Raw genomic sequence first — 15,036 nt, forward strand, 5'->3', positions numbered from 1 at the left:
GCGGTAAATACGGAGATGGCAGAAGGAGTGGGGGAAGGCGAGTATAGGGCATGCCAGTGTTTCAGCAGGGGACACATTCTGTCGGCAATAAAGATCATTAAGACTCAGACATTGTTTTATAAGCTGCATAGAGTTGAGCTCAGGGATTTGCTCCCATTTAGCCACAAGAGCAGTGTGAGCTCAAGCACTGCTGTTGGTCAATAAGACCTGGGTTTTAGTTGGCTTTCCAATTCATAACAAAGTTGTTTGGTAGAGTTGAAGTCAGATCTCTGAGCCATAGCCATACATTTCTAAAAAAATTGATTTTGCATTAATTTGATTTATTTAGTTTACTGTTCAACATATTTTCTGTAAGGTTAATTTCCCATCGTGAGGATTCAAAGGCTGTTAAAGCAGGATTATAACTGAGTTTGGGAAAAACGGAATCATTTCAGAGTAATTTTAACTTCTGGTCCCTTGGTGCTGTATCTTCTACACAGGGGTGCAAAACGAGAACATGTAGTATTCATTACAAACGGTTGGAGGCAGTAATGCAGCAATGGAAGTATTGTCTGCTGCTAAACCACACGAAGAAGAATATTTAATAGAGAGTATATTATGCCCTGAGATTTACTTGAGAGGCGGCACATTCTACGCTGTGTGAGCAATAACTTCTAAATAATTTGCCAAAATGAACTGCTGTGTGTATCATCCATGACCCTTTGTGTGACATTAAGTCAGAATCAATCGGTGAAACTCATAGAGGACCAAACAAACCCTGGAAGAAAGGCCTGCCTGACAGGCTATACAAAGGGATTAATACCTCCATGCTATATCACCATTTTTTTTTTTTTCGGCTCATGTTATTTATCGGTCTTGACCACAGAGGCAATAGAGAAAACGTGGACGGTGTTAGCTTCATTCTCTGCCCAATGTTGAATTTAACCGTGTTGACGGTTTGACAGTTAGTTGGCGTTGATCGATACAAGTGACTGAGTCGGGAAATATAACGTTGTAGCTGTAAAATGACGGAACGTTCCTCGTTGTTGTTACGTAAACAATTAGCAGGTAAGTTCGCTCACTGGCGCTACCGGACCTTATTTCAACTGTACATGACGTTACAGTCACACCATTAGTTCATTCGTGAACGTGTTGTTTGATTAGCTTGTGTTCTTAGGTACATATACAGCTGGTGGCACGCACGTGTAACGTTACAGACAAGCGTACCAGACAGCTGTTAGAGAGGCTATGACTAAGGCTAGTTGTTGCTCAATAGCCAGAGAAGGGATTTCAAAATCACTACTGCGCGTGCTTGGATATTCAGCTACCAGCTAAGCATTGCTAGGTGTCTTTTCAGTATATCGGCTAATTTGATCAGCTTACTACTCGTGTTGATAAACCTTGATGTCAAACAGTTTAAGATAACAATGCATCAGTCTAATTGTGACTTTGCATTTTCAGAGCTCAACAAGAACCCGGTGGAAGGCTTTTCTGCGGGTCTCGTAGATGACGATGACATCTATCAGTGGGAAGTGGTGGTCATTGGACCTCAAGACACGTTATTGTGAGAGAAATCACTAACCAGTGGACTTACTTTCCCTCATATTCCCTCTATTATAGATATTAACACCATCCTCTTTGTGATTTGTAGTGAAGGAGGTTTCTTCAAAGTCGCCTTAACCTTCCCCCGTGACTATCCTCTGAGGCCTCCCAAGATGAAGTTCGTCACAGAAATCTGGCATCCAAATGGTAAGAACTAACTAGAAATATAGCCGTAAATGGCCTCATTTCAGGGGAATGGACTACATACTCTGTGTTGGTATTTTAATATGCAAACAGCGGCTACTAGTTGCTGTGAGTGTATTAGTGGTAATGGTATTACGATATTATTTATGGTAGAGATGCCTCGACGAGAGTCTCTTACTGTAACTGTAATTCAATCTGTTGGGTTTGACTTTTGCCGAGTGCAGAGCTGCAGCATGGAACCTGATCTTCTGCTTTAGTACAAACGTGTCGGTAAGGCCGGGCAATATGGCCAAAATCTACAATCCAGTTATCGGTATTTTTAAATTGAATTAAGAACTACATGCATGCACATTAATCCGGTTAAGACAATAGTTTGATTTAACTACACTGGGGTATTCCCGTGAGCGACATGAGTCCATTGAAAGACGATAAAATTGTCAAATTGAATTATCGCGCAGCCCGACGTGTCGGTAATCTCTGTGTGTGTGTTCCTGTTTTTCTACCAGTGGCAAAAAATGGAGACGTCTGCATCTCCATCCTGCACGAACCTGGCGAGGACAAGTACGGCTATGAGAAGCCCGAGGAGCGCTGGCTGCCCATCCATACAGTTGAGACCATCATGATCAGCGTTATCTCCATGTTGGCGGACCCCAATGGAGACTCTCCTGCCAACGTAGACGCAGCTGTAAGTAAAACATTTAATGTTCAGCTCTGTTGGAACCTTTTTGTTCAAAATGTGTTGGCCAAGAATTAGGTAGAAAGAAAGGACGAGGGGAAGTCACGGTCGCACTAAGGTTGATGAGAGTTTGTGTTGTATCCTGCAGAAAGAGTGGCGGGAGGATCCTAAAGGAGTTTTTAAGAAAAAGGTGGCACGCTGTGTGCGGAGGAGTCAAGAGATGGCTTACGACTAAGGCCTGACTGCAGCCATCAACACAGTAAGTACCACCAGCTGGCGGCATTCATCGCAGTGCTAAGTTACTGCTTATCGAGGCGATGTCTTTCCTTGTGACAACCATACATGCATGGTGCCGTAGGTTTACACAACAAACCTAGATGTTAATTTTTGTTTCAGATTGGAACTGCACAGGGGATTTGACAACTAGTTAAGTTGGCTAGATGACCACGGGGCCCTCGGCTAGTCACCCAAACAAGAAAAAGACTCGCAGGAAAAGTTTAAAGACCCCTATCTCTCTACTAATTTGTTTTCTTGCAGTTTGAGGGTTGATATTTATGAATTATGCTGAATGGCAGAGGCTGTCAAAAGTACAACATTTCCACCATCAATTGCACCAGACACTTTCTGGTCAAGCATCCACGTTTCACTCACAGGAAGATTAATGATACAGCCGGAGACTTTCTCTCATGTACATACTCGTCAGATTTGAGGAGAAATCCCCTTTTGATAAATGCATGTTATTTAGTTTACATTTATATTGACCTATTTATTTAGAGTGAGGCTGTTTTAAGATAGCATATCATCTGTTTATGGAGGTTTTTTTGTTGTTTTATTTTCAACCTGCCACACTGAGCCATCCAGTCCACAGCTATTTTAATCAAATATGCAATTTTGCAGTATTTGCAGTCACACTGGCTCTCATTTCCCTGCACACCCCAAGTGTTCTGCAGAGAAAGTGGTCCTCCTCCTCCCTGACGGGCAAACTTCTCACCCAGCGCTGCCTTAACGTTGACTGCCAGCAAAGGAAACGCATCTTCAATAAGGACTGCAACTGAAGGCCTGTTTAGAATCCAAAGAGAATACACCAATAAATATATATATTTTAACAAACATGCTGCTTTGTTTGTTTTTTTTACTCGTGTAAATATAATGGGCGTTTGTCGTTGCTTTGATAAACTGTCAATACTCTTTTGAACACTGCATGTGTACAGAGAAAATGCATTCACCGTGCCTAAGGGAGAGGCGGTATGTTATTGTACAGTAGTGCTTAAATAGGCCTTTTTACAGAAGACATTCTGAGATGCACAGGTCTATATAATGAAATTAATAGTGGCTGAATTCCATTTAGCTGCTCCAGTTTCAGGGTCCTGGTTCTACTCAATTTCACTGTATATATATATTTTTTTTTTTAACAGAGGCACTTGTACAGAATTTAGCCACTTTAATGTCACTTTCTTTTTCTACTATTAAAAGTCAGAATGTCTACTGTAGTAAAGGCTTATACCAACATGATCTGATGATCAAGGGACTGAATACAGTAATAACTGCAATTTGTATGCTTAGTATGGACATCATTTGAACAACAGGTATGGAGTGGCACCCACTTAAAGAACTTTACATTGTGAAAACTAGTAATAAACCTTATTGTGGACATGTGAGTGATTGGTGAAATATTTATACATCTTCATCAGTTCACTAAAATCTAACTTTGCAGATTTAACTTCATTCAGAGCTACTATTAATCACGACTCAGCGAATATGGGCACTGTTTTAAATGTGAGGTGCAATATAAAGAGAACACAGTACCACATCATTTTCCAATCTCCATGATTGCTTTATTGAATTAAGCACCAGCTCAATATGGTCAACATCCAAACAAGTGAAGACATATCCTTAAAGTCAAAGATTATAAAATCATTTTAGCAATGCAGACACAGACCCCCCCCCCCCACCCCAAAGAAAAACCCTTCCATCTTGCAGGTGTAGAACAGAAACTGAGTCCTGAGTCGCTCACTGTCCAGGAGCAGACAGACTTTTGTTCATGAACTGCCTTTTGACAAAGCACACCCACCACTGGAAAGAGAAGAAAAAAAACATATGTTAAGAAAAGTATCTGAAGCTCATGCACTCAAAGTACCTGGGGCAAAACAGGCTACAGATTATTACTCAATATGCATATTGATACAATGGATGTGCTATATAAATGCTCCAACCACATCTGGATGTACTCACAGGCTGATGTTGAGCCTTGAGGAACAGCTATAGCTTTCCTATATTGCCCTCCCCTCGTATAACAATGTGCATTTAAAGCTGTGGTGTAATACTGGACTCACCTTGCTGGGTTTGTCTGTCTGGGGATCAAACACGCGATCACATAGCCTCAAGCCGGTCTCCTGGCGGATCTGCTGGAGGTACGCCCTCATAGTCTCTGGAAAAGGTTGCGCAGCCAGTATTATCATCACACTACTACTACTACTACTATTACTACTACTACGGAGAAATGTCACACGATAACAAAGCATTTAATTTGTTACTAATACATCAAAACTGGGAAAGAGAACCGTAGGATCTAATTGTTGACTGTATAGGAACAAGGTTGAGCGACACCACACAAGCATGATACAGCACTTCAAACCTCAGATATTTAAAGATGATGGGGCTCTGGTCAACATTGCTATTTTTGGATTGATATTACTTCAGACGGGGTTAAATTAAATATGAGAAGGGTACAAGGGTACTGTCTCTATACTGGAGAACAGGGAAGTGACACAACAGAAGACCTGGTTGATTGTGCTGGTTTCTTACCGTCCTCTTGCTTGTTTGCAGGTTTAACATACATAGCATTGAGAGGGAAGCCAGGTTCTCCAGGAATGGGGAAGTTAGTGATGCCCAGAGTGTACATCTCCTTCTCTCCCTGGCTCCTGGAGCTGCACTGTAAACCGCAACCAAACACACCAATGCAAAGGGTTAGATCAGTCACCTGTCTGAAGGAAGTAACACCCATTTCAACAGGCATTGAAGCAGCTAATTCCTCCTCCCTGTGTGTAAAGAAAACAATACATTCTTCTAATTTAATGACTCCTTAAAATCCCTTTGGTAGATCTTTAGCCTTTGGCTGAGAACCCTGACTAACACACTGCTTTAAATTGTTGCTGCTAGTATTATGAAACAAGGGTACAGTGTAGATTTTCACCACTATAAACTCTATATATAAAAAAATATGCAATTTACCTTCTGTAGCCTCTTCAGGCATTCAGAGATGTACAGTGTGACATAGATCAGCGTCCTGTCCGCCTCATTCTGAAAACAACAACAACAGCACACACAAACAAAATAAGTATCTTTTCTAAAAGTATGAATGTTATTAAAATGAGTACAGTTCCAGCCAGGTCTGAACAGTAAAAAGGTAACTCAGTTTAAATCCAGAGCAAATATGCATTGCTGAAGGGGAACAGGAAGAAGCAAGTTGGGGCATGTTGAAGAAGCAAGTTGGGGCATGTTGAAGAATCAACATGCCCAGCTGGTACAAGGCCGAGAGAGACGGAAGAGAGAACAGAGAGCAACAGCCTACTGGTGAGGTACATACTTGTTCCTCGCTGTCAAAACAATTTAAAACTTTGTGGTTTGATTTAGCTCTGTCGGATATCTGCAAGCAACACGGTTCTGAAGGTTTGTGTACACAAATTAGTTAATGTTTCTCATCTTCGGTCACCTTAGATGAGGGATAAATGCAAGCTGCCAATACAAGTGACAGTACATGACTTACCTTGATTTCGTAGTTCTTAAAGAAAACATTGGCCTTGAAGTAGTAGATGGCCTCGTCAATGATGTCCGACTCTATACCTGAAATGGAAAAAAGAGGCATCGGTGAATAAAAAGGCTCTCAAATCAATTCATAATGATGAATTAGAGAATTTACATTTAACAAGTGTTGTCAAACTATGTTTATCAATGCAGAGAGTCATTTCCTGTTTCGGGCAGCACACTTCCTTTTTTGATATGTGGTAAAGCTCTATTTTGGATTTGTGATGACAAACTACTTTAAGAGACCAAGAATTTCCTGACATGTGGCATAACTTGGCACTGATTATTTATCTATGGTGAACATCAATTCATGAGCCCACCACAGACACCGACGAGCTGGAAACGGAGCGTCAAAAGACACGAATGAAGAAGTTGAACTCCTCAGGCCATATATGGAGGTGAAGCTAATCCGTGCATCAGGAACGTGTCACAACAAGGTAACAAACTCAATAACGTACAAACTAAACTCAGCGTGTGTTTCTGTAATATTTGTGTTGATTAGTATGACTGTACAGCCTTACCGTCTCCTCGAGCAGGTCCCTTGAACTGGGTTTTAAGAGGAAGCAAAGCCATGTTCCCCACCAGCCTGGTGTCGGGGACCATCAGCCCTGAGTGATACGCCTTAACAAAAAAGAAAAGAGAGAAGAAGAAGTTGCTTTAGTTATATTTACCAGGTTACATTTCTGGCAGTTAGCATGAGTGAGATTTCAGCTACAGCTCCATCCGCAAGGGCTATGCTATCACGATACCAGTGTGACACTAGACACTAAACAAAGATTTCCACAACGGAGAATTTAAGATATCTGACATGTACAAACATCACTTCATCGCGAGCAAATGCTAACATAGCTAGCTCACGAGACTTGTCATCACAGCTAACGTTCCCTCGGAGGCCCTTGTGTCAACCAGTGGAGTTTATATGCATTTATGTTTGCTCGACGCCGCACATTGGAAGCTTCTGCTGGTCAATAATCGTGTAGAATGTACTCACCGGCATGTTGAGTGATAAATACCAGTCCAACTGCACAGCGAGAGAAAAATACTAGCACGGCAGGACCCAGCTTCCGCCTGTCCCACCCTTCAGCTTTACAGGAAGTGGCCACGTGTCATGTAGCGTACCGTCCACACGGCGGCGCTAGAACACCAGTTTGTTTTCACACAGGAAGTCAAGTTTTATGTAATATTTTATTTTAAAAATATAGCATTAATAAAGGTATTTACCAACGACTCTTTAAAATTAAACATGGCCCTGAAATAATGAAACATGTATGGGTTAAAATCCCAAATATCTTCAAAAAGGACAGCAACAAAAACATATGAGCATAAACGATACAAGGTATTCATGATCTTCTGTCAGTCCTTTCTCTACACGTGTCCATTTCTTGTTGCCCTTGCAGTTCCATGCTATTCTCCATCTGGAGTTGATATAGTGTATCCAGCTCAAGTCTGTTTTTTGCAGAATTCCTGGAGTCACTCTACTCCTCAGCTGTCTCGAAAAGCCTCATCATAATTTAGGTCATCAGGATCTTCATCAGGCTCCTGTAGAAAAGGTAAGGATGGGAATAAAAACAAATGAATAGTAAATAATATTACAATAATGGCTACATGCATTGTAATTGCTTTACACCACATTTTCAAATTATATTTCATTGTGTTTTGTTTGTTTCTTCACCTTTGGCTCCTTAAATTCCAGGTCCTCTCCATACTGTATTGAGAAGTCAATATTTTGCAGTACTATGTTCATACCTTCCTCATCTGTGCGGTCAAAAGGCAGGAATCTCACCATACTGTAGTCATCAACCTGGACACACAGACATAAAGAAACATTTTAAAATTCTGATCCAAAATTGAATGCAGTATTAATATTAAGGCTTTCACTTACCAGACCACAGATGGCTTTAGTCAGATTCTTGAACTTTTTGCTTCTGATGTTATCTGAGTTATCTTCCATCATTGAGTACATGTCTGGGTCCAGGTATCTAGTGGAAAAACAAAGCAAAACACAATGAATGCTGCTTCCACGTGAAAAACTTGTAAACTTTTCTTTTTTAATAGCTTTAAGTTTTGAAAAAATTAGGTTCGGACAATTTTATAAAAGTAACATTTAAGTCACGATAACCCTTAATATATTAGTGCCTTAGTTCCAACATTAAGGGTAATCATTAGTGAAGTTTCACGTGAACTGAAGACACATAGCAGTGTTGTTCTGTACTCTTATATCGCTTACTTCTCAATCTCCTTCTTGGCTTTGGGACTAAGCAAGTCCATTTTCGTCATGATGTTGATTTGAGGGATCTCTAATAACACCATGGCACTCAGGGCGGCAATGACCCCTGAGATGAACTGTATGTGGAGAGGAGGGAAGATGTGAGACTCCATGTTTGCTTTCATTACCACATTAAGTGCACCCCAGTGCAGAAATAAGGTGTGTTCAGGCACAAACGGGAACCAAATGAACAGATGAAGCCACTCAAAGAGATTGCCTGTTACCTTAAAAGACTCCACCATGAACTGGGAGTCTACCAGAAAGACCCCACACACCCGAAACTCCCGCTGCTGGAGCTGCTCCACCAGCTGCTTCATTACAGGGAGGTGTGTATAAAGTTCAATCTGACCTGCGAAAGAAGCCACATGTCAAAACTGTGCTAGAGCTGTAAAAACATAGCTCCAATGCTGTATCTATACAGTGCTGACAGTAATTCATAATCACATGTCATCCCATCTCCCCACCATTTACTTTCAACTCTTAACATACTGGGCCGGCACAAACAAAGTGGGTAAATCCACCTTGCTCTGGCTTCAGCATGCGTCTTGCCAAGATATTTACCTGGGCAGTCGAACAGTATGTAGTCATCTTCTACATGACCCAGGCTCTCGTCTAGCCAGTCAAAGTTGTTGGCGAAGTACTCCATGCAGAAGACCAGGCCTCCGTTCGGGCCAAATCTGAGAGAAGGGTCCTCCATGACGTCATCCACCTGGATGAGCTCACGGATGTCTGCGGACACAGAAACAGTGAGATTGTCGGGTCGAACGAAAGAGCACCTGCTGTAAGTGTACTAAATGTAATAGCAAGTAACAAATATTAGCGTGTGAATCACGACATACATGTCATAACATTGTGCTGTGGTATTGTTTTGTACTTCTTTTGTCTTGTTAAGATTGAACATTATTAAGCCACATCTCAATGTTTTCACTGTAAAGCTTGGTTAGCCCTAAAAAACAATCTAAACCCAATATGTGCATGTAATAAATTAACCTAACTCTTGAATCTCTTCTTCCAGTTGTGTCTTTATTGTGTAACCCCTTTGTTCTGGGTTACATCCGGCTAAGATGTTCTCTTTGTAATGTAATAATGTTATAAAACATGCTGTATTCACCTGCCATGACAGGGTAGTCAAAGTGCTCAGCTGCTGGGTCCAGATTGACCACATGAGCTGAGCGGTTAAGGGACCCTAAATGCTGGACCATGGTGGAGCAGTAGGTACTCTGAAATGACAAATAAAACTCCAACAATGACAAAATGAAAAGGCAGACACAACTTCAACTTGATCTATGTGGATGTGGTGATAACACAGCCTCATGCCATAGCACATCGCTTTAGCCGCGTAGCATAACAAGGCATTTCAGCACGTGTGACCAAAGGACTGATGACTTACCTTACCGCTACCCGCCGGGCCCATCACTAGCTGCGCGTAACGAGGCATTTTGCCTCAATGAGAAGGTGTTGTGGTCAAGTTAAATAGCTTTTTTTCGCTAACTGTAGCTAGCTATGTTGTGTACTGATGCCTGAGTACTTCTTCTTCTTCAGGGACATGCACACCGGTCGTAAGACTCACTACTGCCACCTACTGGCTATAGACAGTACGACTAGAGACGTTGATAAGAGCAGAAGAAGAAGAGGGCGAAGAGGAGGAGGAAGCAACAAACTGACACCAGCGTGCAGGACTGCTGCAAACCTGCTTCTTATATACAAACCAAAACTGCTGCAAAACAAAACTCGTTACCAAACCGTCTTCTTATACACCACAGTCTCGGCAACGGTGCTGCTACTAGCTAGCTAAAAGACAATGTCTCGATAACAGTACTCATTGGTAGGTCCTCGTCACACTCCGTCTTGCACTCATATATTGCACCCTCGCAGGTCACGTAGACTTTATTTGCTCGATTGTGCTCTTGTGTTATACGTTGACTCTTTAGCTGCTAACCGCAGTGTTTAGACCCAAGTTAAGCGTCGGTTTAACCAGGCAGCAGCGTAGCGTTAAGCTATGATTTAACTACGAGCGACACTTCACAGGTTGAGCTCGGATTTAGAAGACCAGCCATTTGTCTCTCTTTGGTGTGTAATAATAACTAGCCAACGCTACTGTCCAGCTGTGGCTGTGCTTTCAAACGTTGGCTATCAGCGTTAGCAGTATTTATTTATTACAACGTGTTATGAGCAAATCGTGGCTACTCTACGCTAACGCTAAACGTAGCTAGCAGTGCGACTACAGTGACTAATTGTAAGCTTAAGGCAGACAGTGCTAGCTGATAATCTCAGGAAAGTAAACAACAACGGCTTCCCTAGATAAAGAATGTTACTACTACTTACAGCATTAGACATCGCGATACTTCAGTAACGTTGTATTATTAATGCACAATGTTTTCTTTTACTCTTCGATAGATAAGGATCAGAAACAGAAGACTGTCCAGAGAAATGCTAACCTCTTTCTTTTTGTTGTGCCTCTCTTTGTTTTGCAGTGTTTGTAGGGCTATGAGTGTGGGTGATGGAGGACAGTCAATGTGAGGACTTGGACTACCTGATCCAGGATGAGGATACGCTCATTGAAGGCATTAGCAACCAGGTCTTATTTGTTGTGGTGCTAAGCATCACCTTCCTTGCAGGCATCCTCACTTTACTCTGCAGGTAAATTAAAATAATTCAAATTAAAGTGGCCTGTACGGCAAGCTTTAGTTTAGCCTTTTCTTTGCCAGGTGTGTGTGTCACCTTTCCAAATAATTCAAGTGAAACTTGTCTCGTCGGTGTGCATAGCTCTATGTGCTGTTATGTGTCTATAATGTCTGCCTTTTCCACCTTCTTGCAGACAAGATTCGCAGAACATTCATCCAGAGAATCAGGAGCACGTTCGAGCCGTCCGACAACAGCTCCAAACCGAGCAGGTACGCAGGCACACGCAACGCTAGCCTCTCCGCCAATATATGGTTAACAAAGCAGACAAACATTCAAATCCATGAGATACACTTCTTATTTAAGTTCTACACATTTCAATGACATTTTTACTCAATTTTGCAGCTAGAGAATAAGGTCTTACCCTGTATGGTTTTGCCGGATTGATGACTGTTTTTTTTTTATTTTTCATACATTTGTTTAACGTATTTTTTTCAGTCAGGAGATGCATTTCAAAATTGTGTGCTCCATGACGACTCACATATTCAGCTTTCATATGTGTTTTTGATTTTTATGCATTTGATTTTTTTTTTTTTTTTTTGTCAGGATGAAAATCCTCAGGCGGAGGCCAGGCAGCAGTACTACACAGACATGTCTTGTCCTGTGTGCTTACAGCAGGCCGTTCTGCCTGTGGAAACCAACTGTGGACACCTTTTCTGTGGTAGGACAGTTGTACAGTTTCTAGTAATGTACTACTTGTTTACGTAGCTGTATTCTGTTAGCACATGCTGGCATATCTTTAGATAATACACAGAAGTCCCGATGACTATGGAATCCAGTTGCAAAAGTAAAAAATAATAGTTTTAGTTATATTATTTGTACTTATGCTATGTTCATGTTGTAAAGCGATGTCTTTTTTCCTGTATAGGATCCTGCATTGTAGCATACTGGAGGTATGGCACATGGCTGGGTGCTATTAACTGCCCCATCTGCAGGCAAATGGTGAGACGTAACACATGTTGGATGTAGAATGATTAACCTGAGCTTTCAAATTACAATTTCTAGATACCAGGCTTGCAGGATAGCTGTTAACATTGCTATCTTCCAAATTTACCCAAAGAGATAAATGCTGAATTCTCATCTCTTAAGACTTGTACTCACGTTTGTCTCCGGTTTAAATATTTCATTTTCAATGTAATTGTTTTCTGTTAGTTATTGTCAAAATCGCGGGGACACAGTGTTACTGTCTCCTCAGTCAAATATTTGTATTCATGTAGGTGTGCGGCACACATTTAATTTTTTTACATGAGTATTGTCATGTGCTAAGTTTTCCTCCCCCTTGCCCAGGTGACGTTGCTGTTCCCACTGTTTCATGAGCACACCACTCCTGAGAGGGTCCAGGATGGGGCGGCAGAGCCTCAGCTGATACTAACGGACATCATCGATTACAACCGCAGGTTCTCAGGCCAGCCGAGATCTGTGAGTATACCACAGCGACAATACGATATTCATATTTAAATGACTTGTTACAAAAGTCATTCAAGTATGTTAAAAGCTTTTGAGTGTTAAAAACATAAAGAGATGTTTCTTATGAATTTCCCTCCAGACTATATAATCTGTGGCCCTACACGTATGAGATACTAGTACGCAGATGAACTTCTCATAACATATTTTGTCCCCTCTGTCTTCTCAGTATATGGACAGGCTGCGAGATGTGCCCACCCTGCTTCGTCATGCCTTCAGGGAGATGTTCTCTGTGGGTGGCCTCTTCTGGATGTTCAGGATTCGGATACTTCTCTGCCTCGTGGGAGCAATCACCTACCTGGCCTCGCCGCTCGACATCCTCCCCGAGGCCCTTTTCGGTCTGCTGGGATTCATGGACGATTTCTTTGTGATCCTGCTCCTCTTTGTGTACATCTCTATCATGTACAGAGAGGTGGTTACACAGAGACTGAACGGCTAGAGGTTCACTCACAAGAGAGGCTTGCATCACTGCGGGCTCCGGGAGGAGTGAGCGCAGCATCTGAGGTGGACTTGTAAAGACGGAATGAATGAATGAACACAGTCGAGAGGTTTATTTTGAAGCCTGGAGAGGGGGTGTGAATATTCACTCTGTAGATATAATTCACCATTAATGCTTCATAGATTGAATGAGATCAAGGGGAACAACAATCCTACATAAGACCTATTAGACTCTGCGGTAAGCCAGTGGAATCGTTTTGGTCCATTAAATGACTTGACGGGCACCCTTAACTGAACACTTAACAGCAAGCTCTGTGTCAGCATTGCCAGTTATTTGGTTAATGAGCATGAAGACAACTGTAACATAATGTGGTCTTGAGTGTACTGTATAAACGGCACTGTCTTGATTATATGCATTTAAAGTTGGCTGCCTGCATTGAGATTGTTGTAGAACCATCTTCTTGTGGCCATTGCAGCCGGTTTGGTCCATTAAACTGATGTTGCATTTATTTAATTAACCTGTGACTATGCATATTCATGATGACAGCTTTTTGTGCTTGTGAGAAAATCATTTTTGCTTCCAACCGTTTACATTTATTGCTCAGATCTGAACCTCTCTGCATGTATCCACATGAACTGAGGATGCACAGGACAACCAGACTGGTGTGTGGTAACTTTTCAACTGGACAATTTTTATTCAAGACAGTAAAAAGTAGTGTTTTGATCATCAGAAGAAGGCAAACCAAAGGTATCGGATTAATTATTCGTCACGTTGAATGTAAACAGGCTCACGTCATGAATGTTAACTTACCTTGCCACCTAAAGGTAGTTGTGTGTTCGGAGTCGATGGGTGAACCACAAAGCTTTTCAGATTCATCACTTAATGTTTTGGAACGTCAGTGTCCTAATTTGTAACCTGTTAGTAAATTAAAAAAAGTTTATCAATATCTCAAAGTGAAATTAATTAACATGCGATATGTGATTCAGTTTTGTTTTTTTGGTAGATATTTTGCCACTTCTGCTGGCTCGCACTAAAGATGTAGTTCTCGTTCTCAACCTTTTTACCTTGTGACCGCTTACCTGTTAAGCTTTGCTTGGCACCCTAAAGTTACTGCGAGTCCAATCCTGATCCTCTGAAAACGGCTGCTTCAGAGTGGCGACTGAAACTGTATCCAGGCCATTTGCCTTCTTGAGGCTCTTATTTGCTGAGCAAGCACTGGCCTTCATGTTCATGAGAAGTAGAAGAAATATACTGCGGTTAGGGCTAATGTGGCGGATTAACAGTGAAATGTAAAATACATTCAGTGTGATCGACAGCTTCAGTTCCCTCTTGGAAATGTCATGTTTTAAGGTGTGGCACATGCCAAGCTTTGTCATTCCTTTACCCAGCCCTTACTGATTAGCATGTCTTCCAGTTTGTCTCATGGGGTGTTTGAGCAACCTCCACCCTTCTTGTTTTTGACAGCCAAACAGAAGCAGCATGTGTTGTAAAAGCTGCTGCTCATCTCCAGCAGAGAACCGGTCAGGTGAGAGTCTAACCCATGTGGGAAAATACTGTAGCTGCTGGAAGAGTCAGTGCTCCAATGTGACTGAGACTATGAAACAATATCATTGTCCTCTTCGATGGATTCCATAATGAAGTGTCAGTCAGGATACTTGCCATGACAATCACCATCTATTGAGTTTGGTGGTCATATGATGCTCCAGACCATTCTGTCCAAGTGTTACAGACTTGTCTTTGAGCGCAGCCCCCCAATCTTCCTTCAGAAGGGAGTCAGCTGTGCACTTTCCCAAACTTGAGTCTGACACTGCTCAATGAAGGGGAGGTAGACGACACAGCTATTAATACCATAGGCCACTTCCGTTTTTGCTGTAAGTCTATGGTGTTATTTTAGAAACCTGGAGATGTAAAATGATCTAGTAATTCGCAAGAATTAGACGAATGCCATTTTAGGGTTTTGGTTTTCTGCTTTCCTATGTT

The 15,036-nt window shown here is 41.7% G+C and overlaps 4 protein-coding genes across 4 annotated transcripts; 2 read left to right on the plus strand and 2 right to left on the minus strand.

Moving 5' to 3' along the window:
• The first annotated feature begins 836 nt into the window (after positions 1 to 836).
• Positions 837 to 3,511, plus strand: LOC142935334 (ubiquitin-conjugating enzyme E2 G1-like). Its single transcript, XM_076079634.1, has 6 exons — positions 837 to 1,047; positions 1,441 to 1,543; positions 1,631 to 1,728; positions 2,232 to 2,410; positions 2,550 to 2,660; positions 2,798 to 3,511. The coding sequence occupies exons 1-5, from the start codon at positions 1,005 to 1,007 to the stop codon at positions 2,634 to 2,636; spliced, it is 510 nt and encodes a 169-aa protein (XP_075935749.1). The 5' UTR covers positions 837 to 1,004; the 3' UTR covers positions 2,637 to 2,660; positions 2,798 to 3,511.
• A 703-nt stretch (positions 3,512 to 4,214) lies between these two features.
• Positions 4,215 to 7,311, minus strand: arpc3 (actin related protein 2/3 complex, subunit 3). Its single transcript, XM_076079633.1, has 7 exons — positions 7,197 to 7,311; positions 6,727 to 6,826; positions 6,168 to 6,244; positions 5,633 to 5,701; positions 5,207 to 5,333; positions 4,735 to 4,829; positions 4,215 to 4,474 (listed from the first exon to the last, which is right to left on the minus strand). Exons 1-7 carry the CDS (start codon positions 7,200 to 7,202, stop codon positions 4,412 to 4,414), a joined length of 537 nt encoding a protein of 178 aa, XP_075935748.1. The 5' UTR covers positions 7,203 to 7,311; the 3' UTR covers positions 4,215 to 4,411.
• Positions 7,312 to 7,371: 60 nt separating this feature from the next.
• gpn3 (GPN-loop GTPase 3) lies at positions 7,372 to 10,048 on the minus strand. Its single transcript, XM_076079631.1, has 8 exons — positions 9,862 to 10,048; positions 9,583 to 9,691; positions 9,033 to 9,200; positions 8,696 to 8,820; positions 8,433 to 8,548; positions 8,088 to 8,184; positions 7,878 to 8,006; positions 7,372 to 7,744 (listed from the first exon to the last, which is right to left on the minus strand). The coding sequence occupies exons 1-8, from the start codon at positions 9,907 to 9,909 to the stop codon at positions 7,688 to 7,690; spliced, it is 849 nt and encodes a 282-aa protein (XP_075935746.1). The 5' UTR covers positions 9,910 to 10,048; the 3' UTR covers positions 7,372 to 7,687.
• A 23-nt stretch (positions 10,049 to 10,071) lies between these two features.
• On the plus strand, positions 10,072 to 14,002 carry rnf170 (ring finger protein 170). Its single transcript, XM_076079632.1, has 7 exons — positions 10,072 to 10,296; positions 10,946 to 11,111; positions 11,290 to 11,365; positions 11,700 to 11,814; positions 12,022 to 12,095; positions 12,441 to 12,572; positions 12,787 to 14,002. Exons 2-7 carry the CDS (start codon positions 10,972 to 10,974, stop codon positions 13,054 to 13,056), a joined length of 807 nt encoding a protein of 268 aa, XP_075935747.1. The 5' UTR covers positions 10,072 to 10,296; positions 10,946 to 10,971; the 3' UTR covers positions 13,057 to 14,002.
• Positions 14,003 to 15,036: the final 1,034 nt, after the last annotated feature.

This window comes from Anarhichas minor, unplaced genomic scaffold (assembly GCF_050575085.1).
Source record: "Anarhichas minor isolate MPS153535 unplaced genomic scaffold, ASM5057508v1 ptg000073l, whole genome shotgun sequence".
NCBI lineage: Eukaryota > Metazoa > Chordata > Actinopteri > Perciformes > Anarhichadidae > Anarhichas > Anarhichas minor.